Raw genomic sequence first — 24,076 nt, 5'->3', positions numbered from 1 at the left:
GGGGTTAAAATTTAAATACTTAACATGGATACAAGAAACCAACACAAAAAAACACCTCAACAGTAATGTGTTTTCAGTAATCTTCTATTTCAATGTTCACGTATATTATTTCGATGAGGCGCCCAAATACACTTCGTGTTGACGCATTCAATGAGTATGGATAAACGAGTCAAGTACCGACTGCCGCCTTGCGTTTAGCTGGGCTCCGTCTCTTACAATGCGCAAATGTTTATTTCGGATGCGTACAGCGATCTTATAACCAACTTAGGGGGCGCATGCGCTGATTACGTCAGACGACGGCCATGTTAATGCAGTGAACGATCTGACTGCATAGTGAGACATTAGCCTCTTGAGCTATTCTGCACAACAGGTCTCGCGAACATTCTACCCTACTTGTGATAAAGACTCTTGCATTATGGCAGATTTCTCAGATCCAAACCCAATGGATAGTCAACCAGAAAGCAACAATTTTACAACCGACGATTTCGAGCGAGTGGACAAATACGATGCAGCTGGTGCCGAAATGGATGACTATCTTGCCCAAGACGAGGAAGTGACATCAACCTCCATTCCGGGTGAGGAACAGGCAGAAGAGGACCGATATGCTGCTGGTGCGTCGGAGGCTGAACAACTCTTGACAGATCAATTGATCTCGTTCGGAGACGAGCCTTCCCAACAGCCCACAGAATCTGTCCCAGAACCTGACTTCGCCCCTGTTCTTGTCCCATCAATTCCCGACCACTCGTCTGCATCCCCACCCTCATCATCTACTCTAGAGCCAACCCCGCCCCCTACCCCAGAGCCATCGGACTATGTTAAAACAGAGCCTCCTAAAACTATTGTGGAGTCTAGCGAGGAGCCTAAATCTGAAGGTAATTGGAGAAGTGAGGCTTGCAGTCAGCAGTACTTGTATATTGCACATCTCAGGTCTCCTTAGCACGTTGCTTACAGTATGCTTATTACGTTGATTTGTGTGTATTGTTGCATGTCATTATGGATTCCGTTTTCAATGTCAAAGTTGTTAGCAAGGGATTATTGCAATATGCACCATGTCAATTTGGTATTAAAGTGGTTGACGTGTACGTAGCACCAGTTTTCCATCTTGGCTATAGCCCGCCAACTGTCATGTGATTGTTTTGTGTGTGAATTTTATCACTAAACCGTCCTGATCAAAAATGTGTTAAGTCAGTGTAAAGATCTGAAAATTCAGCTTTTGCAGTCTGTTCTAAAACCTTTTGAGTCTTCTAGCCCGAACATGGCAATTATCATTATTTTGAGTAGTTTTTAGTGTGAATATATGGACAGTTACCAGCTGAGCTTACAAGACTCAGTCTTAGTATTTGTGGTTGAAGTTGCAGACTGGTTGTAATCAGTGTGAATAAGTTCAATGTTCAAACTGTGTATCTAATATACAAATAATCAAGACAATAGAAGAGATGTGATACCTAGCTTGGTATGCTCAACAGCTGGGTAATTGGTTGGATTAAGTTTTACAGTATCAATCTAGTTTGTTTCTAGTGTGTGGAATGCATACTAATTAAAACCTATTAAATGGTACAAAGGTTAGAATTATCATGTTCAGTTTATCTTTAGTAGTAGCAGTATAGTATGGAGATGACAGATGTATATTCGATTGCAGTATGAAGCTACATGTTAGGTATTCCCCCCATTTTTATCTCTATGTCCATGGTGTGGGTGTCGTCATGGTTTTTACATCAAGAAATTTGTTTGATTGTGAGTTTTTGACTTGAATGGCCATAATTATGAGATGACATGGTGCATATTTATAAGGTTTGCCTTTTTGAAATAATGGTTCTTTTATGGAGTACTATTGGTTTTCAGGACACATTATGTTTTTCACTTTTATCTATTCAATATTCTCTTGTGTTGTTTTAATTTAATGAGTTAATATTTGTATCCTAAAGGCTGTTCTATGATAAGCATCATAGCATAGGTCTGTGCAAAGTAGGATACCTGAATTTAAAAGTAGATGTATGAGCATGAACATCTAGCTGAGTGTCTTATAGAGAAGTAGAAGTGAAGATGTCTGTTTTGTAGTTTGGTATTGTGGGGGACGGGGCTCATTTTATTTTATTATTGATACTGATTAACAGAGTATGCATCAAACTACCTCCCAATTTCCCCTTGTTCTGGTCATGCTAATTATGTTCACCTCCGACAACTCGCAGCATGGTTCTTTTAGCTTTCTCTATTGTAATCATGGTGTACTTGTTTCTTGAGAGATTCCCTGAAAGTTTTCCCGACAATTTATGCTATACATAAACCTCCATTATTGATTTCCAATTGGGGTTTCTTGTCCCAATGTTAGAAAGATATAAACCTTTTGGAACTTTCAGGGCTCTCAAAAGGCATTATTTAATTGCTGTATGTTTCTATTTTCTTTATTTGAATATGCCTGAAGTGGTTAAATACTCTTTTAATCTATTACTTGTTTTGCTTACAGATTCGGGAATACTGGTATAGAAACACAATATATGTATTTCTGTAGAAAGTCTTATGTATCACAGTGTTGTTTTGCTGTTTCAGTTACTGAAAATAGATGTCAATTGTAAAATAAGAATTTATAATGTAAGACATGAGCAGTGATACTGAACATTTTCTCTAAGTTTGTGTGTGTACCCTGTGTGGATTCCAGGTTAGTGTAGGTCCCCAGCCACCTATGCTGGTCGTAAGAGACAACTTAATCATGTTAAAAAACAACTTGTAGAAAGTAAATATATTTTATGTAAAGTTGGTCAATTAAGTATTCAGAATCGGTGTTTGAATAAAGCATAAAAGTTCATGGGTGGATCCTTGTTAAAATTAAATTTGAAGATTTATGGTGGTCCCTTCATTCAAATTCTAACAGGTGCCATACTGTATTTTAAGAGTACTATTGAATTGTGTATAGCATTAATTAATTTATGTAGTTACAAGTAATTTTCAGATCTGCCATATCAAATAGCTAGACATTCCAGAATTATGAGACACATAAGCTGAAAGTAGGTTCTACATGGCTATTCAAAATTGCCAGGTTCTCAAAGAAACTGACAAATAAAATGCAAATCAGCTTATCTGAAATATGTTTTGGGAACAATAGGTAAATGCTTATTGGATGTATGGGTTACAATTTTGGAACAGAACTCTCAAAGACAAATGTGATATTACTTCTATAAATATTTTCATGACACAATGCACACACTTTGGCCCATCACTTAATGATTTTAATTCTGTTACTATTTTGAATTAAGTGTTCAAGTACATTATTTTACCTATATCTGTGTTGACTGACATTTAGTCTCAGAAATAAAGTTACCGTACTTAAGAATATATATCTACAAAATAAAACAAATAAAGTCCAAATGGAGCCCAGAACAATCCATAAGAGGCAGTCTAGACTTGCCTAATCATTCTAGACTTGAGTTGAGACTCCTGGGAGACAGATCAACATGGTTACCAGTAACATGATAAAATAAGGATGAATTATCAGACTTACTCATTCACATGCATTGTTTCTGATATGCTTTCAGTATGCTTCAGTATCTTTATATACTACACATGCTAGATGTTCTAAATAACAAGGGCTGTGGGGTGGCCTAGTGGTTAAAGTGTTTGATCATCACGCTGAAAACCCAGGTTCAATTCTCCCCATGGGTACAATGTGTGAAGCCAATGCTGGAATATTGCTTAAAGCAGCGTAAATTCATACTCTCAGTAAATAACGAGACCCAGTAGTGTCCCGGCATATTGATGAATTCTTGTTTCATGTTGTGATGCTGTAAGTGTGGAATAACTCTTTATTCTATTAACACGTGAAAATCTCTTTCACATCTTTTGTATTAACAATTCTTCCTCAATTATTTCAATCAGCAAGTTGAAGTTGTATTAAGATGCATGTATACAACGTTTAACTGACACCTTGTATTAGATATACTTTCTTCAACTGAGACTGTTGTGGTGACTGGTGTGAGGTGATCTGTTGTTGTCCCATTCTAAACTCCCTTTCCTTGTGGTGGTGTCTGTTTTGTAACCATGGTAACAAATTGTTGTTGGTTATTAATGCTACCTTCAGATGTTGGTTCACGGTCCCACACTTCTCCCAGAGGCTCAGTCCGATGTTCCAAATGTCACCCCCAGTTGTGTCTACACGAATGAATACACACACGTTTTGTCATTCGTTCCAGATGTGATTTCTGGATAAAATACATGTACAGAGTGTGCAATTTTGAACTGAAATTTTAAGCGAAAGAGCAGAAGCAGACTTGTCTAATTTTTATTAAAAAAAACATTGTTTAGTTTGTACACAAACACCTTATGTTGTGTGGCTAAAGCATGATGCAATGAATGAAAAAGAAGACATCATTTGTTCTGCCCACCATTTCTTGTGACAAACAATCTGAAGTATGACTGATTGTTGCACACAGTTGTGATAAACAAAGTTACCAGTCAATAATTTTGTTAAAAGATACATAGTATTAGTATAAGAATATTAACAGCAGAAGAAATAATCAATTACCTTATTCTTCGTAAAAAGCGCCTCAGGCATTTCGATAAATTTTATAGATGGGGGTGCTTATTAAAACCATAAACAGCAAGATTAAATTTATTGTCTGAGAATGTGCCATAGTGGTTAAAAGAACATAGACTGTTATGTTAATGTTGGTCATATGACGGTGGTGCTTTTTGAAAGGGTAGCTACGGATTGGTCTAGAAGTTGTTCAACAGGGCACTTAAAACAAGAATTTAACAGAAGTATTGAGTGTGTTCAAAGATGGATTTTGTGTGGACAGGTAGCAGATAGTCAGACAAAAATATTTTTTACAATGCACTTTGTGCATGTAGACATTAATGTTAAGTTGCATCTTTCAATAATAGGTTGCAGCTAAATCAAGTCCTGATTATTAAATATTGATACAATATTATGCTATTCAACCTGATATCTCTTTTTTTAGAAATGGTTATTGTTACTAAAAAGTACTTTGATGAAACAATAATACTTTCGTAGAATGGTTAAAGGGACTTGGTATTGGTCTTGCAATATGTGAACTGAGCAGAAGCCCATAGCCATTACATGACACTGATATTGAGGATTGGTTTGTTTTTTTATGCCACACTCAGCAATATTCCAGCTATATGACGGCGGTCTGTAAATAATCAAGTCTGGACCAGACAATCCAGTGATTGATATCATGAGCATCGATCCACGCAATTGTTTTACGGCAAGCAAGGGTTGCTGAAAACCTATTCTACTCTTAATCTTCACGGGTCTGATATAAAGGAGAGGCTAGGTTTGTTTTGGCAATGTCAATTTGTTTCTAAGTTCAGGGGTTAAAAATTGTAAAGTCTTAAGTTGCTGACTCTTAAAAACACACCAGTGACTTGCTTAAATTAAGTCCAATGTACCAAGTCCTGATATAAAAACAATATCTGGATACTGTGGATTTAGCTGATTCATAGTCAAGGTAATCACAAGGAAAACAATTTAAGTGGATGGTAATCATGTTAATTGTCTACTCTTTCCCATATTATTGACAAATTGGTAGGACTCAAATTTTATCTGTATCAGTAAATGTAACTCTCTAGGATTTGTTGATTTATGTAAAGGGATTTTATTGGGTTTTTTTTAGGAGGGGGGTGATTTTTGTCTTTATAGAATTTTGTACCATAGGCTTTTGTTTTACAGTAATTCAAGTCCTCAGAAACCCAATGATGGTTCCTGTGTAAACAGGTCGAAAGTTTGATGTCGGATAAAAATAAATCCTTATGTTTTGACAGGTACCCAAGCATCCCCCAAATGTGTGAAAATGTTGACTTGTTCAGAAAGGAAAAAAAAGCACATAAATTTTCAAGGTACCAATACATTATGTTAAGACATCACAGCAGACCCTACATGCTTAGAAAGGTGTTTTGAACAGGCACAATCATTCTTGTATTTCATATTACCCTTTGATCTACAATGGTGAATTGGTGATTCTGGTTATTTTAAGAGAAGAAATATTACAATTAAGCTGTTAATTGTGGACTTGAAGTGTGAGCACCCTCAAAAGTAGACTGTTGTCAGAACCCGACGTACCACCTAGATAAGAGAATAACAAGATGGATGTTGTAGTTCAATGCCAACTGAGACTTGTTGAAATCCAGACTGACAATTTGTTATCTCCCCAAATTACACTCTGTATCACAAATCACTAGTCCAGTTTAAGATATGGACGAGTTGGATGGATTTCTACCCCTGTTGTTTCAATTGGTTTAATGTTATGACTGTACAAAGTTTGTGAGCGAAGCTCTTGTATTAAGAAATGTCCATGTGTGAAATTAAAATAACGTTTCCATCTTACTGTAAAAAGAATCGTGCTGAATTTGTGCACAAATAGCCTATGGCCTTTATACTGCATACAGCTATTGATATTGTTATAATGCAAGTTGACTACAAAACAACATGACATTAGATAACTGAAAATGTTGAGGAATTGTTGAGGGAAGTACCATGTAGAGCCACTGTGTCGGCTCGTACATTGATTTGGATTAAAAATTGAAACCTTTTGAATGTAACGTGATAAATTTGTAGACCATCTGACACATGTTGTCACAGATCAATGTTGAGGAGTGCCAAATGTGGTTTAATTAAATATCAGATTACCAGCTAAGAAAGGTTAAGTTTATGACCATGATAACGTCTCATGACTTTTAGTTTAGAGATATTTTTGCATTTTCTCAAATAGTTTCGGGATGATTTCAGTTGTAATGTATTTTTGTGTACGATTTACCTTGTATACAGGCTGCTTAGAACACTGGGTACCTGGGTTAGACGAGGTTGCCTGCACTTGATTTCTTGTTGTAAGAGACGAGCTCTTTGGATTGGGTGGGCAGACTCAGTGACTTTGTTGATGACACATCATCGCACCCAGATGGCATGGGATGGTTCTGAGTAACAGTCACTGGTATGTCTGGTCCATACCGTGTAAAATATTGCTGCATTCAATGTAGTCAACTGGAGTGCCAAATGAGGGTTGTCAACAAATTAGGTTTTGGTTGATTAGACTGATTGAAACATGCAATGCAGTATGGTTGCCAAATACCCCACACTTGTAACAAGTCATTTGAATGGACATGGGATGGTATGTTGTGTATTCTGGCTTTTTATGTGTCGTTGAACCCTGACACTGACTCCTACTTGATTTCAACCCCTGGTTTTGGCTGGTCGGGATTGCTTGTTCACAAATTACCATGAAGTAACATGCACTCTTACTTCCTCAGAGTTCAGTTTAGTGTGATGCCTACTTAAATTCCTTTCTGTAATGTATTAATTCCAATAGGGTTTATAATCAGATAATTAGCCTAAGATTGTTTGACATCTAAGAGTAGGAAGAATGTATAACTGATCATTTAAAACTGCCAAAGTTCATAGTGTATTGATTTATGTCGTGTCAGAATAAGTAAGTGAACTATTTGATGAAGTAGAACTTTCATCACATGAGGTGTTGTGGAGGTACATTGACAACAAGTGTGTTCATTGCAGGTGAACAGCCATCTGCACAAGCATGGATGAAGAATGTGGACCCCAGAGGTAAGTCATTTTCTTCCTCCTACTGTTCTTTAAACATGTTTTTGGTTCTAGAAAATAGTACACATATTTTGTTGAACGACATTTCAACTTTGTTTCAATTTTTGGTGAAGAACCAATTTGAGGAATAACTTTTAGCATACAGTTTCAGTTGTATGGGGGAATCCTCGTTTATAAAGTGTCCCTTATTATGCCAGATATTAGTGAGGCACATGTTGGTTTCACCAGCCATTGCATGCCTGAAATATTGCTAAGAGCGGCAGAGAAATAAACTTGATCATTCGACCCGTAGTGAAAGTTTGTCGCACGTTTATCTTCAATACATCAATGGTTGCAGGTTCATTGGGATGTTTTCCTTTGGATCTGCTAGGAAATGGTAAACTTGTTGATTGTTGGAGCCCTTGTGGAGTATTATCATAGGAATTCTGTGGATTGTGTTGAATGCAATATTACACGGTACTTATGTCCAGTAAGTATGATAGTGCTTGTATTGCAAGTGTGTACTTGGGCACCTACAGATGAGAAAGGTCTCCATGTAGGTATTGTGTGGATGGTTGACCCGCATGCGTCTGTTCATCCACACACTAGTCGAGTAACTCCGGGGATTTGGCATGCCATACTCTCTGACATGGTCAAGTGTTGTGCCAAGCTTGCTAACCATCTCCATGCAGTGTACTTCGCAGAAATACTTCTCGCCTGCAGTCATACTCTGTGGTCATCTTTGGTCATCGCTTTATTAACACCAAATTGTGATGGTATGATACTTACTGTGATGATTCTGTGCATTAGTTATGGGAACTCAGTAACTTTGTCTATTTTGTGGCCTCAATGAAATTGTCACATCACATACATAAAGTGTGTGTGTTGGCATCATGTAGATGCCATGTTCCCTTTAATAGTTTTCGATTTTGTAGCCTGTGCATTTAATACTGTCTATGCCAAAAGCCTTTGGGTTAACCAGTCTGAATTTGGTGCTTGACATCATTTTCTGATTTTCTTATTGTCATGATGTAGACTATTACTAGCTAATGTTGGACTTGCAATAGACTTGCACAAGTCTCTAAGGCAATGGTTATAAGTATAAGTCATAATTTCTAGAATATATGTATAACAAGAAGTTGACTCTATAAAAGACTGGCATCCTATTATAAGGATAAATTTACTAAACATCCATGGACCTATCATCATGATCATTCAGTACAGCCTTGAAGCAAGGCTAGACTTGTCATGGTAATGTATTCCGTAATAAAGACAATCTGACATTTATCTGAGTACACATATTGGCCAAACATAGGTCATATGCTTAAGAAGTATATGACACAGTATAAGAAATATTTACTTGACATTGTTGTTTTTTTACTCTGACTTTGTTATATTTAGAATAGTTAAATGGCTTATCTTATTTGAAGTACTTTCAAAACTCTTGTAGAAGATAAGCTATCCTATTAAGACCAATGCCACATCTCAGGTCATGTTACCTCTTCCATGAATATGTGATTACCGTATTCGACGTAATAAGCGCCCTGCTCTAATAAGCGCCCGCGCCGACTTTTGCTAATATATTGGCTGGAGAACAATCCCAATTAGCACCCCTTCCGATTGATCAATGTACACAAGACTTATTTATTCGTGTATAATACGCACTCATGTGTTATATGCACCCTTACTTATGGACTAATAAATTCTGGAAAATTATATCTGTCGTACATAAACACTTCAGGCTGTCAGCATAAACCACGAAATTTATCTTTCAACTCTGTTTTTTCACCTAAATAATATTCTAATAAGAACACCCTTTTTCTAATATTGAGAGCGCCCTGGGCGATTATTACGTCGAATATGGTAATTGGCGATACAGCATTAAACAGTATTCACTTGTTGCTGTTTAGTGCTCATGCAGCACAAGGAATCTATTAGTGTTGCTCATTCTCTGTCGCTCCCCGCCAAGCACACGCCCAGTTAGGTCAACAATTACAGAAATGCCAGTTGTATTGCAAATTTGTGTATGATGATAATGCTGGAGAACATATTAAACAAAAGGGACCCAAAATGTTCCCAAATTTTGGTAATGTGACTTGTGAATGATCGGTATGTCATGTGACTGTGAGTCTCTAACCAGATTTGTTTAGCATCATTTTCAGAAGACTTAAGCATAATATAGCAGAGATTAAGAGACCGCATTTTTTTCTGAACAGGCTTAAGACAAAAAGCTGAATTTGTGACTCCCTGAAAATATGGGCAGATGACGGACAGTAATGAAGATTGATTGGTACCACTCAACCACATAGTGATAAAAATTAGGAGTGGTCCTGTTGCACTTGAGATTACTGCAACATATTGTAATTAAATACCTACTAAAGCTTTGTTTAATTACGGCCGGCTAAAGGAACATTCATGACTGGGATGACTTTTTTTAACGCTGATATGCAGTGCATTCGAAACCTGTTATTTCAGATTTGATTGATTAGTTACAAAGTTAATGTAGTAATGCTAGTATTGACTTCTGTGGCATGTTGATAACGAAGCTGTTCATTATGTTCAAATACTGCTGCTAGGCTCAGTTAGATGTATCCTGATTGTTAATATGAAGCATGCAATAATTGAAGCTTGTGCTGACATGACAAAAATGTTGGGAATGGATCTGGCAGTGTGTGACCCAATTAGTAAAACAACTCTTCATACAGCAGGGGAAAGGGCCATCATTATTTACAACAAACACCAGTTAATTAAAACTTGCTACTTATATATCGCTGACATTTACCTTGCCAGCGTTGTTGAGTTAATTACTCTGTTAACCATTTGATGTGGGTATGGGTTAGAAATAGTTTGCTCCAGTGTGTGGTAGTTGCTTTTCTGTGCACGATTTTGGCTGCTATGTTTAGAAACAGATCAACGTGTAAACTGAAGCATTGTGAATTCAGCACAGAGCCAAGCCAGTGCAGATCACCTTAACTTGTCCCATAAACAGAGGTTGATTTGAGTATAGGCAGGAATGCATGTGCCTCCATTGCTCCAGTGTGAATTAGACACTAAGTTTGAAAGCAGGAATGTTTTTCTGTTTTGCTTGTATTTTGGTCAAGGTTATGGTAATGAGCCAGTGAAGTTGAAAGAGCTTAGCTTCTGTTGCACGTACCTGGAGCGTGTGTAGTGATTCAGGGATGAGTCAGGGGGTTTATTTAGAATGGTAGAGTAATCACCACCTTCCATAAATGATGTAGTTGGAAATACCACTGCCTCCACTTGAGCCTCGAACCTTGCATGATGCCATTGGCAGTAGAGCAGGAACACCTGCCATCTGTTCAGCTTGCAGGACATTGATGTCCATATGGTCAACTTTGGTTCAGTAGAAATGATTGGCTAGATATGTTGGTATTCATCTAGGTTTTTTTCATACAAAAGAATGTTTGATGTTTTTAATGTATTTTTGAGCATTTTTGATCATTGGACTCATGATTTCAATGGAAAATTTGGCTCTTGCTCAGAAGTTGTAAAGTGGTATATTTTATGTAAAAATATCAGATATTTGTTACTTCCCGATGGATGGAATATAATTACCATTTCCCTTTTTGTGCTCATAGTTTCGAAAGTTTTTGTTGAGGCATATTTTAGGGAAATAATGTATTTAGAAAGTAATTGTGTTGAATATATTAGTCACACACACATGATACACTGTTCAAGTAAAAGTCAAGCAGATGATGTTGTTATGCCATACAGGAGAGTGGACTCTTAATCAGGTTTTCTCCCTCTCACCAGAACAAGACTGTTTTACCTTGGGGTTAAATATTAATGAATTTGACATTTGATTCCATACTCTGTCTTTGACCCGTAGATTTTAGTCTCTGTGTTTGGGATTATTTTTCCATGAATTTTTTTTACCAAATAAATTTTGTTGATTTATTTCAGTTTGTGCCCAAATTGAGTACTTAAAAATAGCATCTTTTTCATGAGATTTTAGTGCTATTATATGGACTATCATTAGGGACCGACCCTTTGATAGTTAGATAAAAACTATATGTCTGGTTTTGTAGCTGTAGCTGATAAAATATCAAATCTCGATACCATATCCCAGATCCCCACGCCCAGAATATCAAGTTGTCTGTCCCTCAGCTGAGGTTACTTGACCAAACAGAGTTTTACTAGACTCAGACTTCACACAAGTGGCTAAAGATGCAGACTGTTATTTATGCTTTGGGATTTGGGGACTTGTGGACCCAGTCTGCAGTATGCACGATTGTTTTGTTCAGAATTTGAAATTGCATTGTATCGTGCATTGTGTTGGGCATTTTCCGATGTTAGACTCTCCTTACAACTGTGATATGTTCGTGTACTGCCACTCAGCACTGTCTCATCTCACATCACATGCATGTATTCAGTGTCCGATGTCAGATGCTGACTCACAACCTTGTCAGCAGCATCATATGATATGTCAACACACATGATCAGTTTCCCACCAGCAGGACTGGGGAACATTTCAGCCGACTTATATAACTAATGGTCTGCCCACTTGAAAATTGAATTTTCCTGTGGTTTTGGTTTGCTACAGGTCACCTGCTCATCCTGCTCGTAGTGGAACAGGTTATTGATCTGTCATCCAGCGTTAGGACGGGCATAGTCAACAGAGGGTAATTTGGGGCATTTTGGGAGTAGATACAGAGCTCCAGATAAGCTTTTGGTGTTGTAGGTATTTTACCCATGCATTTTAAAATCATTGGGTATCAGTAATTCTACCTGCGTATTCAAATTTCTGTTACCCACTAGTTTTTACACATGTGGGTATTTAAGTTAAATATTTAAAAACACTATTCATCTAGTCCCTGCAAACTGGTGTCGTGTGGGTTCGAGAGCTTTATAGGACTCAAAAATACCACGATACTTCCACAAGAAAGCGTGATGGCAAATGATCATGATGTAACTGTCATCGTTTGGCAAGGTTGACGGAATGCCCGTTTATAATTTCAAAATAAGTTGCTGATTTGCTAATCGAATACGCAGGGTTACTTCACAATATTTTGATGATACGCACAAGTTTTATTTTTGTAGCGTATCTGTAATGTTCGTTGCGTATTTGATACGCTTGGATTATATTTTACTGTGTATTTCTGCATTTCTGATGCGTATTTCACGCAGATACGCAGCTTATCTGGAGCTCTGAGATATAATGTTGTAGACTAGAGTAGGTGTATGCAGCCACCTATGTGTTGGTATTACTGCCCGTCACGACTTGCATAGGCTTTGTGTGATAGGATTGATAGGACAGACATTAACTTGAAGATCTTCTAGCCAGGTAATATTGATTATGTACAAGCAGTCTGTGGCTTTCAGATGTTAGAAGATCAAGATAAAAAAATAATACTTAAACTAAACTTAGCTTTTTATCGCTCCATAGTAAATGTCAAACCATGGTGGACGCCATGGTAAGGCCAGTCAACTTTGATGTTTGGGCACAGGTTGTAATAGTTGTATAGCAGGATGGATTACCTGTAGAAATGGTAATTACTCACAGTATCTCCACATGGAAATATAATTCAGACAAACGATGTTGGGTTTACATGGCAATATCTAGAGACGAATGTGCTATTTAATATCATGATCTAGTCAGCAACTTTAGCCACAAGTTCAAAACCAAGGTGTGATAACATTTCTTTTAGTCAAGGAAGCTCATCTTATATACATAATATAATAAGTTTTGCTGAAATTGTGCAGGTAGATTGTGTGTACAATGTTCAAAATTAAGGAGAGTGGGGATGGTTTTCGATAGGTCTGGGACAATACACCAACTTTGCAATCTGATACGTATCACAATACTTGCATGTGCCCCTGTCTGTGGTGCATAAGCCATCTTTTTCATAGACAGGATGGCCAAATACCTGGCACACTGACGATTTACTGTTGGCAGTGTCAAGTATGGTGCAGTGGATGAAAATATTTACATTTTCACTAGTAATTAGTGTTTGGTGTAAGATTTATTAAAGAATACATTTAAGGTAAGAATCGATATTTTTTACTTATTGTGCGATTATGATCGATACTTGAATCGAGAAGTGAAAAATCATGATCCACCGATGCATAGGTGTGTTGTCCCACTGCTAGTTGTAGAGGTTTCTTGCTGTTGTATTTGAATGTAGGGACCCCTAAATCTTCAGTTTTTATGTAAGGTTCATGAGAAGGACCGTGACTAAGGTGCACTGTGTATGTCACTTGTATTAGTGGATGGAAGTTCACTTCATTTTTAACATGATTGTGAAGTAAAACACAGCTGCTATCAGAATTCATCTCCAATTGTCTATGATTTTGTGTTTTATTGTCCGCCAACTGATATGTCCCAGTGGCTGATCATGCTATAAAATAGGATACCAATATCTCTCAATTGTTATTTACAACACTGAAACCTTAAACTAATTCACTCTTAAACACACTATTGTGTTTTAAAACTACTTCTCTGGTTACAGATATTTTATTTATGACCACAGCTAAATATCAGTGTCTCTGCATCTTAAACCATTAAGATCTTCATCACATTGCCCCAAGTGTCATATTTTATAAAGCCAGTTCCCACACAGCACAGGTCATGCTTGACGAGACCAGACCAGTCCAGGCTGATGTCATGCTTGATTCACTAGCCCAGGCTGCTGTCATGCTCACCATGCTCGCCATGCATGACCACTGATGCCAGGCCAGGCCAGGCCAGGCCAGGCCAGGCAGAATAGTAATGTAAACTACAGCAAAGGTCACCATTATGGAAAATAATGCAATTGTAGTTTGATATTCTTTTGCGTACATTTTTTCGCACCAGAGGTGTGATGAGTATCATTTTTCAGTACCTCTTTATGGAGGTGTTTGACTGCATGTATGCCATTGTGGAGGCTGAAAAAGCATGACCTTCTTCCTGGCAGTATATAGCACACTGTTGTGACAACCAGTGTAGCCACATGATGACAGTTGTTTTTATTGTCATGGAAATAACCTCAGCTGTTGCACACATACATACTTCTCTGTATTTCGAGAATGTTCATATGGGAGCTATGTATCTCAGCCATTGTGATGGTCCTGCAACATTGGTAGTTAGAGCTCTAGTGTCAGTTGTCAATAATGATATTAATTATGAGAGACCATTTTGAAAAGAAAGCAGGTACATAAATTATAAAAAGTAATTCTGAATGGAAAGTAGGTACATTAATTGTAAAAGTCATTCTGAATGGAAACGGGGTACAGTGGCTCTGTGGTCTAAGATCTGGCAATTCAGTGTGCAGAGTTGTGTCCCTTAACTGTGCCAGGATCCGCAGTTCATGGCAGAGCTATAAATAAGCTTTAGGTTATTTTCGTATTTTACCCAGGGGTTTAATTTTTTATTGAGTATCCACAAGTTTAAGATGGTATTCAATTTTGTTTACCCACCTGTTTCTTGACATTTGGGTATTTAACTTAAAACCTGTTTCGTAACAATCCCTGTAAATCATTTAAAACTATGTGAATTGTGTATCAGTATGTGTGCAGCTAATCCATCAGTATGCCATTTTTTATTAATTTGTTAATTTCAATCAGCAACTAAGTAAGATACAACATGACTAGGCAGGATGTGCTTTTCAATTTCTATCTATCAGTATGTTTGTCGCAGAAGCTTTTCCGAATATAACTGTCAGTAAGAGAATTTGGCGATCAGCTGATACACAATCATTTCATCTTACAGTTGTAATATACGCAATCATTTTATCTGATAGTTATAATATACACATTAATTATATTTCAATAGCGTATTTATATTTTTAGTTTTGTATTTGATATTCTAGGATTTGGTTTGTCTGCATATTTCAGTTTATTTAATGTGTCTTTTACGTAAATAGAAGCTTATCTCGATCTTTGTCCAGGCCATTCCGATACACCATGATTACAGATCTTGGTCTGTCTTAGCATATACGACCTGGGTTAGGGTTAGTCGATTTCTTCCATCATCACCTGACAAGATCTTAATTACATGCAATCTCTATTTTGACTGCAGTGTGTAGTAAACAGAAATGTGATTATTCTTATATGTGATTTCCATTGTTTGTTGAGTGGAGTATTTTCTACTGTCAATCAGCTGTTACTGACATTGTCCTCTATATAACCATTCCCATGCGAACCCTATAAATTATTCAGGTGTTGTTTATTATTTATACCCTGTTAAGTAAAAAGATTATCTTTTACTGTTGCTGCTGTCTACCGTTAAGGCATTTTCCTACATACAAACTCATTACCAAAATCGATCTGCGTTGGCTGAGTGCACAGTGAGACATCATGGTGACTGCAGGTGCCCTTGCCACGCACATCTACAGCGCATGTAATGCACGGTGCAGCAAGTGGTATCTAAGCTTGTGTGTAGATCAATAACAAGCAGACTCTCGCTTTCCTTGCACACTGATGTTCGCCAAACATATGCTGCAGGCAGCATGGTTGATCCCAACAAAAATCAATTGTCACCGAGCTGTTTTCATCCTGAGGGGCCCATAGCACCTTGTCTATCACTTGCTCTTATAGCAGCTTAACTTTCTCAGCTTGGATTTATCTTGATTGGATGGTTTAGTTTGAATGTAGGAGTGATGAGACACTCTTTATACCTTACATAGAGTGATGCTAGCATGACCGAGAAAACTCTATCAGTAGCATCATGTATAAAAATAAATTAGAAAGAAAGCAAGCAAGAGTATTAAATAAGTATAAAAAGTGGTATGAGTTGGTAGGACTCTATACCACTTTTAGTGATTCCAGCAATATCATGGCAGGGGACACCAGAAACAGACATAAACATATCAATTAATGCAATTATATCTGTAGATTCAATGAAGTATCACATTCTATAAATATTGTGTTGGATTAAAATTTATTCGAGAAACTTGGATTTAATTATGTTTTTCACTGCATTCAGGTGATCGAGTGGTTCAGTTGTCATAGCAGCTTATGACATCATCGATGAATTGTAGCATGTCTTATTGTTCAATGAAAAGATTGTAATGAAATTTATTTTGGCTTTTTAAGATTCCAGAAAAGTGGGGAAGACAGGAATCAGTTATGTAGACAAACACCCAATAGGACAATGGTTGGATATGGCATTCAAGAATATCAAAATGATGGGAACGTTAACCTGTACCTGAGACACCTGAGCAATGTCTTCACCTTGAACATGTTAACAGGGCACTGATGGCTATCTACTGTTGCTTAGTAGCACTGCTATTATACAGGCTGGGATTTAGGAAAAGACCCCAACTCATTGGATGCAGACTCTAGCATGATTATGGTCCCCAGGGGATGGACTGGTGGCAGGGAATGCTGTATATATATAGTTCCTCTCTCCATCAACGTGAAGTGCTAAAGTCATGTATGGGATACGTCCATTCAGTCTTGCAACCAATAGCTCAATCAGCATATGGATTTCTGTATTTCTGGAAAGTGATGATTTTCCAGAAATATGGTCCAGGTGTTGAGTTATTGTGCAGTTAGCCTAGTGACCAGTCAGCTGAATGTAGTTTCACTTGACCCAGAAAGCCATCAGCAATGAGGTCGGGGAATGCCAGCTCCAGATCAATATGACTGTATTTGGTAGTGGTTAGGAACATCAATTATTTACTGCCAGAATGACTGCAGTGTATCCCGACCTACTCCACATTGATTTTAATATTTATCAGCTGTCATTGGTTGAATTTGGCTCTAGAACTCTTCTTTGAAGTGATAGAAATAGACACCAAATTAACATAATATATCGTCTTTGGGGTTACAAAGGAGTGTTCTTGGAGAAGAGAAGTCACAGAATGTATTGATCAGCTGTACTTGGTCAGATGGTGCTTGTCAAACCTTATGCTTCCAGTTGGTTTGTCAGTTACTGTTTTGCAAGAAAATATTACACAGCATGAGTCATTTGTCCAGTCAGGTGTTGAGGTAATCCACCACCATGACTGGAATATATGATACCACAAACAATCTAGATTATAAAAAAATTCATAGACTATATATAAGTCTTCTGTCGAGTTGTATTTCATTTCTTACACAAGTTACAGCAGGGTTGTTTGATGAAGGTCAGGTCTTATTGCAGTTAATAGGGGTGAAACCATACAGGAAGGTCATGATACGATATGTATCACGATACATGGGTCCCTATGCATATTTTTGTCAAATCGCGTGGAAAATATATATTTCAGAGCAGGTTCAAAAGGAAAGGGTAGCTGTAGGCCAGATTGGTAGTGGCTATTTTTTGTAGTGAACTTATTTTGCAGTATATGACTGACAAAAAATGCTTGTGGATGATTAAATGAGCAGTAAATATCTTATTTTAGCAAGTGTATCGTCTTGTATTGATACAGTAAAAAATGTATTGAATCCTCGCATGAAAACTCACAATGCACTGGTGCACCGATGTATTGTTTCCCCCCTAGGGGTTAAGAATATATATTATGGGTTCCTACTCTCCTACTCCAATATGTGAACATAGGGATCCCTTAGTGTATGACTTTTGACATTAGAGAGGTAGGACTCCAGGGATCGAAATTAACATTAGTCTGCATGTCTTAGACTAGCACAGTTCAGAAAGGACGAGTGACATTTCCTTGTAGACTACCACTTTTATCGTTAGGTTGATGGCAACTCTGTAACAGTTCGTTTTTGCAGAGTAATGAAAATAGAAATTGATTTCTAACCCTGAATAACATGGATCCCCTGCCTTTCATCCTTAATTTCGAACACAGCTTTATCTAATGTGAATGCCATTATCAGATTCCCACTGATAATTACATGAGGTCATCCACTGCAGGTAGTGTTAGGCTTGGAGTTGGTGGGTGGCAAATACAGGCTGGAAGCCACTCATAGAAGGGATATTGCAAATCGGTGGTAGCATCTAACTTCTTTTGGTTACAAGTCTTTATGATGTCTACAGGAAAACAGTCCATTTTTTTTAATTTCCCAAGTTCAATGAATACTTTAATCATTGATCATTTTGTGGTTTTGGAATGGTGTTAGTTTCTGATTCTGTTCAAGTACAGGAGGACATTAATTAAGGATATCTTGCTAATCAACTGTGGGGGCTAACTGATTTTATTTTCAAGTTCTTGTTATTTATGTATATGGGAGACCCTTGCACACTTCGTTATTTGCCTGACACAGTGGATACCTTAATTAAGCATGTTGAATTATGCTACAGCAGCAAGCACAAGTCACTTTGTAGCTCTTTCTGATGCTGACAGTTCAGAATAGAAACTATTCATATTGGGATGTTGCCAGTCACTTTGTCAGCCATTTGCTGATATTACGGAGTCTTGGTTGAGTAATACCTGTCTTCACTAAGACCCACCTGCTTGTAGTGGTGATGTTGTCAGTCAAGCTGTTACCTCAGAGATGTGTGTTATGTAATCATGTATGCTTAATCTACATAGCTTCTCATGCTTGAGTAACAGGCTTCCTTTGATGTTATGTCATGTAAGCATATTTACATAACATGTATACAATTGCCATAAATGTGAGGATTGCCTAAGTTGTTTTACTCAATATGATGTACCGTCATGGTTGGATGTGCATAAGGATAAATGGTGCTGCATACTGTGAATATTGAGATAGGCCTTATAAGGCCATCATTAAAATATCTGTTTCAGGAATGCCTTTTTCCCATTAACACAATTATGTGACCACTGACAGACGTGTTGATTGGGGAATTGTACACACCTGTAGTGCCTCATGATATGGGCCTATGAGAGGTATATGTTTATGTCTCATGTGGTGAAAAAACACCATATGAATATTTCTACCAAGACTACTTGATTCTGTATGTGTCATCATGTCGTTACATTAATTAGTCACCAGACCTGTTGAAAAACTGATACAAGATACAGAAACATGTCACAGCATTTGTCAAAGTGTAAGGTAAATAGTGTCGTTAACCAAGAGTGCATCCCGATATCTGTTTCTCACATTTATCAGCTTTGTGATCATAACACTTTCCTTTTTGGGTAAACCTTTTTTCTGGTACCATCCATGCCTTTGAACCTTTTGGGGCTGAAATAAGGGAAAGACTTGCGTTCTGTCGGCACATCTGTGATCGCAATTCAACAGAATGACATGATACCATATTGACAAAATTCTTCTACAGTTGCTACAGTTTATGAACAGCGCTGAAACAAGATGATTACAAATATGATGAGTATGAATTGAAGTTAAGTCTCACATTGAGACATATTGTTTACCAAAACCTGAAACCTTGTGTTTTAATACATAACCTGGGTATGTTAAATAACTACTGATTGTCTTTTGCAGTATGCAAACAAGAGAAACAAACGAATGAGATGCTCAGTGTTTTTTCAATGGCAACTTTCAACTTGTTTGAAAGGCTAGCTTAGCTGTTGACTTGGCTAGGTGGGTCTTCCTCACATCTCGTTGATTACGGATCTATTTGTGTAAATTGGGGTGGGTGTACTTTAAACCAGCAAAAATAATGGGTTGACTAGTGCTTGAAGCCAAGCCTTAGACACAATACTAAAGGGTATGTACCCCAAAAATATAATGCTGGCAGCCTGAAACAAAGGTTTTTTCTTCTTGTAGCCTGATGGCTTGTTCAAAAATATGTTTTTTGTCCAAATAGATTTACATTCACTCACTCATACTGGAGATAGTGTCATGTGGGCGTCACATGTAACATGACTGATGGAGTGTCACATCGGTGAGTGTCAACTCGCCCAGTTGGACTTGTACACCTAGTTTCTGACCTTCAAGGTGTGAGCTAATGTGATAACTGTCACACAAACCACTCTCTTGTAACCTGAGTTGTTTGTACACTGCAAGTAGCATAATATATACATAGGCATGTAACAGGATCATTAAATATTGTCGTAAAAGGCGACTAACAGGATAGGGTGCTCAGGCTCGCTGACTTGGTGGATGCATGTCATTGTATTCCAATTGTGTGGATCAATGTTCATGATGTCAATCACTGGATTGTCTAGTCCAGACTCGATTATTTACAGACCGCTGTCATATGGCTGGAATATTGCTGAGTGCGGCATTAAAGAACAAACTCAACCTCAAATATTCTGGTCATATATATATCAAAACCCACACATGCCGATGCCATCATGAAAGATGAAACCAAAAATTCTTATTTTTGTGAAATCATGTTATTTTGTCAAATGGAAAGGATCATTTGAAGTTATTTTGGTCATGAATCTGTTGATGCAAGACATTGTGTCTACCCTGATACTAACTGAAGAAGATATTTCCAGAGCAACTGCCACTTGTACTTGCTGTGTAGACTAACATGAATTCATCTGTGGAAAGGATTCTTTGTTCCCGGCAGGTAGCAGGTCAGGGTATATTGTGCGATGTATTGATTGAGACGGAAACTATTGCCCAGACTTGGCATGTGTTCAGCTTGAAGCATGCCGAGGTTGTTGTGCTGCTGGAGGACTAGTGGTTACCTCTAACATGCATTCAGTACTTAATCACCCACACTGCATAGCATGGACAGTTCACGTGTATAGTCTTGCATGCATGGCATGATTGAATCCTGATTCATCTTAATAATGGTTAGATTTGTTTGGTTATGTTAATTTCTTGTTTCAGTGACAGTGAAGAAGTTTTGTTTTTTGAATTGATTGCTGAAAGTATGATCAACTCGGATGTGAATACCGGTACTTGTATTGTGTAACAGAATATTGGAACTGCTCTCGTGCAAGGAGTTTGAGTATTATATTGGTCTATGAAGAGATTTTTTCAAAATTTATTGTATTGATTCAGCAAAGTTTGTAGAGACTTGTACAGACATATTTTTCTGTTTGGCATCTTAAAGTGTTCAGAATCCAATGACAGACTCTTTAAAGCGCATCTCAGAAAAGACAAATCAGTGTTAAAATCAACTGAATATTATCAGAAATAGAAGTTTGCTATTGTCGAAATGTTTATTATTCTACCATTGATAGTCATTTCTGTCAATGTGTGATGTCAGATTTGTAAGTCTTATAGGTCCCTTGCAATACGAAAAATTGTACTTGAAATTTACTGAGAAAGTGCTTGAATTTTGTTTCTCAAAATTGTTTGTGAACACATACAAAATTAAACACAAAGAAAATGAATAAAAGAAAGTAAAAATGATCAAAGATCAGAATTTGAAAATTATTCAGAATTGGGAGTGGATACTCGCAAGTTGGGATAATAGAAGTAGAAAGCTAAAAACATTTTGGGTTGATCAGAAAATATTTAGCAGTCTTTTCATCTAGTGGTTTATTTTGGTGGTACATTTTGGTGGTATATGACATTTTTTTCTGTTTTGTGTTCTAATATTATTTTCTCTTCATTTTAACAGAGAGTTCTACTGAGCCTGACTTATCTTCCTGTAAGTGGTTTAATCATTGTTAGTCAGTCTCGCCCCCTCGCATGTTGCTTTAAATGGAGTACACTCGATGTAGTGGAATGCTTAGACTCTTGGGTTGCAAGGTTGTGTACGTGTTGTCATCACATCAATTCATCTTGTTCTCTTTACTTTTAGATGTCTTCTTCATGATCAATTTCATATCTAATTTGCTGTCATTTTCCTTTGTTTGCCAAGCTTATTTTGGGACTAATTCCTTATTTTTACAGTAAGTGTTATTACTGTTAATGTGATGGCCTGCTATTTTGAGGCGAGGCCTTCATGCACTGATTGACCTGTGCAGGGAGGGGAGATATATATAGTTCTGTAGTACCATACTGTTTCGGCACAAGCCGTTTGTCATGGCAACTGCAGACAGCAAAACATTTAGAAAACATAAGAATTGTTTTTTGTTCACATGTGAGGCAAACAGCTGAAGATTTGTGGTAAGAAACAACACAAATTCCACACAGCTAGACATACCTGACATATTTTTGAAAGGGAGTCTTTGTAGCAATAAGACAGAACCAGGTGTAAAATGAATTATATTTCGTTTACTTCAAAAGGAAAAGAAAGAGCTACCTGCCTGAAGTGTATCAATCCAAAGTTAAGGTTAAATTTCATGCAAGTAAACATGGTAAATATTGTTTTAATTAAAAAAAAGCTTTTCAATAGAGTAAGTGCTTCAAAACAGACATGAGCTGTCTCTCCAGTGGTTCTCCGGGGATTTATGTAGATCTACTCAGAGGCAGCCTGCCTGCAACAAATGACTGTAAATATTTCAAATTTTGAAGTAAAGATTTCCCAATTCCTCCAGATTTACAAAAATATGAACATTTAAAAAAATTCAGTTTTTGAAAAATAATTCCCCAAATTTAGCTGTCAAAGGACATTTTGTCAGTTTGGAATCCGAGATCGATCCTAGTTCACTATAACGTGTAATGAGATAATTTCCTTTCCAATATGCTTCCCAATTTGTAACACCTCCTTTAAGGCCTGGGTGGCAGGGAAGTCTAATCGTTACAGCTGTCCCCCAGGTTCAATTCACCACATGGATACAATCTGTGAAGCTTATTGTGGATGGACACTGCCATTGCTGGAATAATGTTAAAATTACGTAAAACCTTGTACTCTTTGCTTTAGGACTAAGGGCCATACAGGTTGGATCTGCAAAGCAAAATAGATGTGCGCTTATTAGTCATTCTTTCCTGTCAGTTAAAACACTTCTTCCTGTCTAATTAATACACAAAACAGTACGCTTGTTGTTGTAACTTTTTTTAATTTAATTTGTTCTCGTTTATAATTTTTGATAATCACTTTGTTTAATTTCAGAATAGTTTTGTTTCAGGCAGGTTAATTGACAATCTGTATGTCATGTTTCAATAGTCTAATTATAGTGGAGTCCAGTCATGTTTCTTGTGATTAAAATACCTGGAATAAATGTTGGGTGGGAAGGTCCACAACAGCCTTGTTTGATGTTATATATAGGTCAGCCAGGACATTTTGTTATGATGGAAAATTTAAAATAAGTAAATCTGTATGCCTTTTAGTAATAACAGTCATACATAATATATCCAGTAATCCTGTAAAAACACACACACACGTATTTGACCCATGTCATAAGATGGGAATATGCAGGTGGTCAGAATAAATCTATCAGCATGGTATCTCCCAAGTGAATTGTTAGCGTACAGGTTACACATGTATGTAGGTAGGCCGGCTGGATAGCCCACAGCAGGCAAGACTTAGGTTTACGGCCTGTGTGCTGACTTGACAGAGAGGTGTGCTGCCCCCAACGTGGCTACTTTGATCGAGGGCTGACTCGGAGTACACGGATCTCTTTTTCTGGCCATACGCTTCAGTAACAAACACTACACTTGAGACAACTATGGAAGCTGGTATGGCATTGGGAAATCTATCACTTTGGGGAATGTGGTGATCTGGCAGGGTAATGAAAAACAGATTTATGGTGTAATTGAGGCAGGATCTGTTGATAGTTGTCTACCTGAAGACCATGTGGGCAGACAGGTGCTTATGATGCACTAGCATATGGTGGTAATCAATTATTCTTTTTTGACTTTTTCAGTCATAACTATGTATTCCTTGTCAGATTAATTCTGTATGAAAAGAAAAATACTTTTATGATTTTGTTCCAT

The 24,076-nt window shown here is 37.3% G+C and overlaps 1 protein-coding gene across 6 annotated transcripts in view; it reads left to right on the top strand.

The window, feature by feature from the left end:
* Positions 1-270: 270 nt before the first annotated feature.
* Positions 271-24,076, top strand: part of LOC124119190 (reticulon-1-A-like) — a 34,103-nt gene continuing 10,297 nt past the window's right edge. The window contains exons 1-3 of one of the 6 annotated variants that reach the window (XM_046481622.2): positions 271-872; positions 7,520-7,567; positions 21,876-21,905. In XM_046481622.2, the coding sequence (XP_046337578.1) occupies positions 416-872; positions 7,520-7,567; positions 21,876-21,905 (535 nt within the window). In that variant the 5' untranslated portion in view covers positions 271-415. The remainder of the gene's footprint in view (positions 873-7,519; positions 7,568-21,875; positions 21,906-24,076) is intronic. The other 5 variants (XM_046481626.2, XM_046481624.2, XM_046481627.2 and 2 more) reach the window with 5 other exon arrangements.

Source organism: Haliotis rufescens, unplaced genomic scaffold, assembly GCF_023055435.1.
Source record: "Haliotis rufescens isolate VD_foot unplaced genomic scaffold, xgHalRufe1.0.p SCAF_73, whole genome shotgun sequence".
Taxonomy (NCBI): Eukaryota; Metazoa; Mollusca; class Gastropoda; order Lepetellida; family Haliotidae; genus Haliotis; species Haliotis rufescens.
This window is presented reverse-complemented; position numbering and strand designations above follow the sequence as displayed.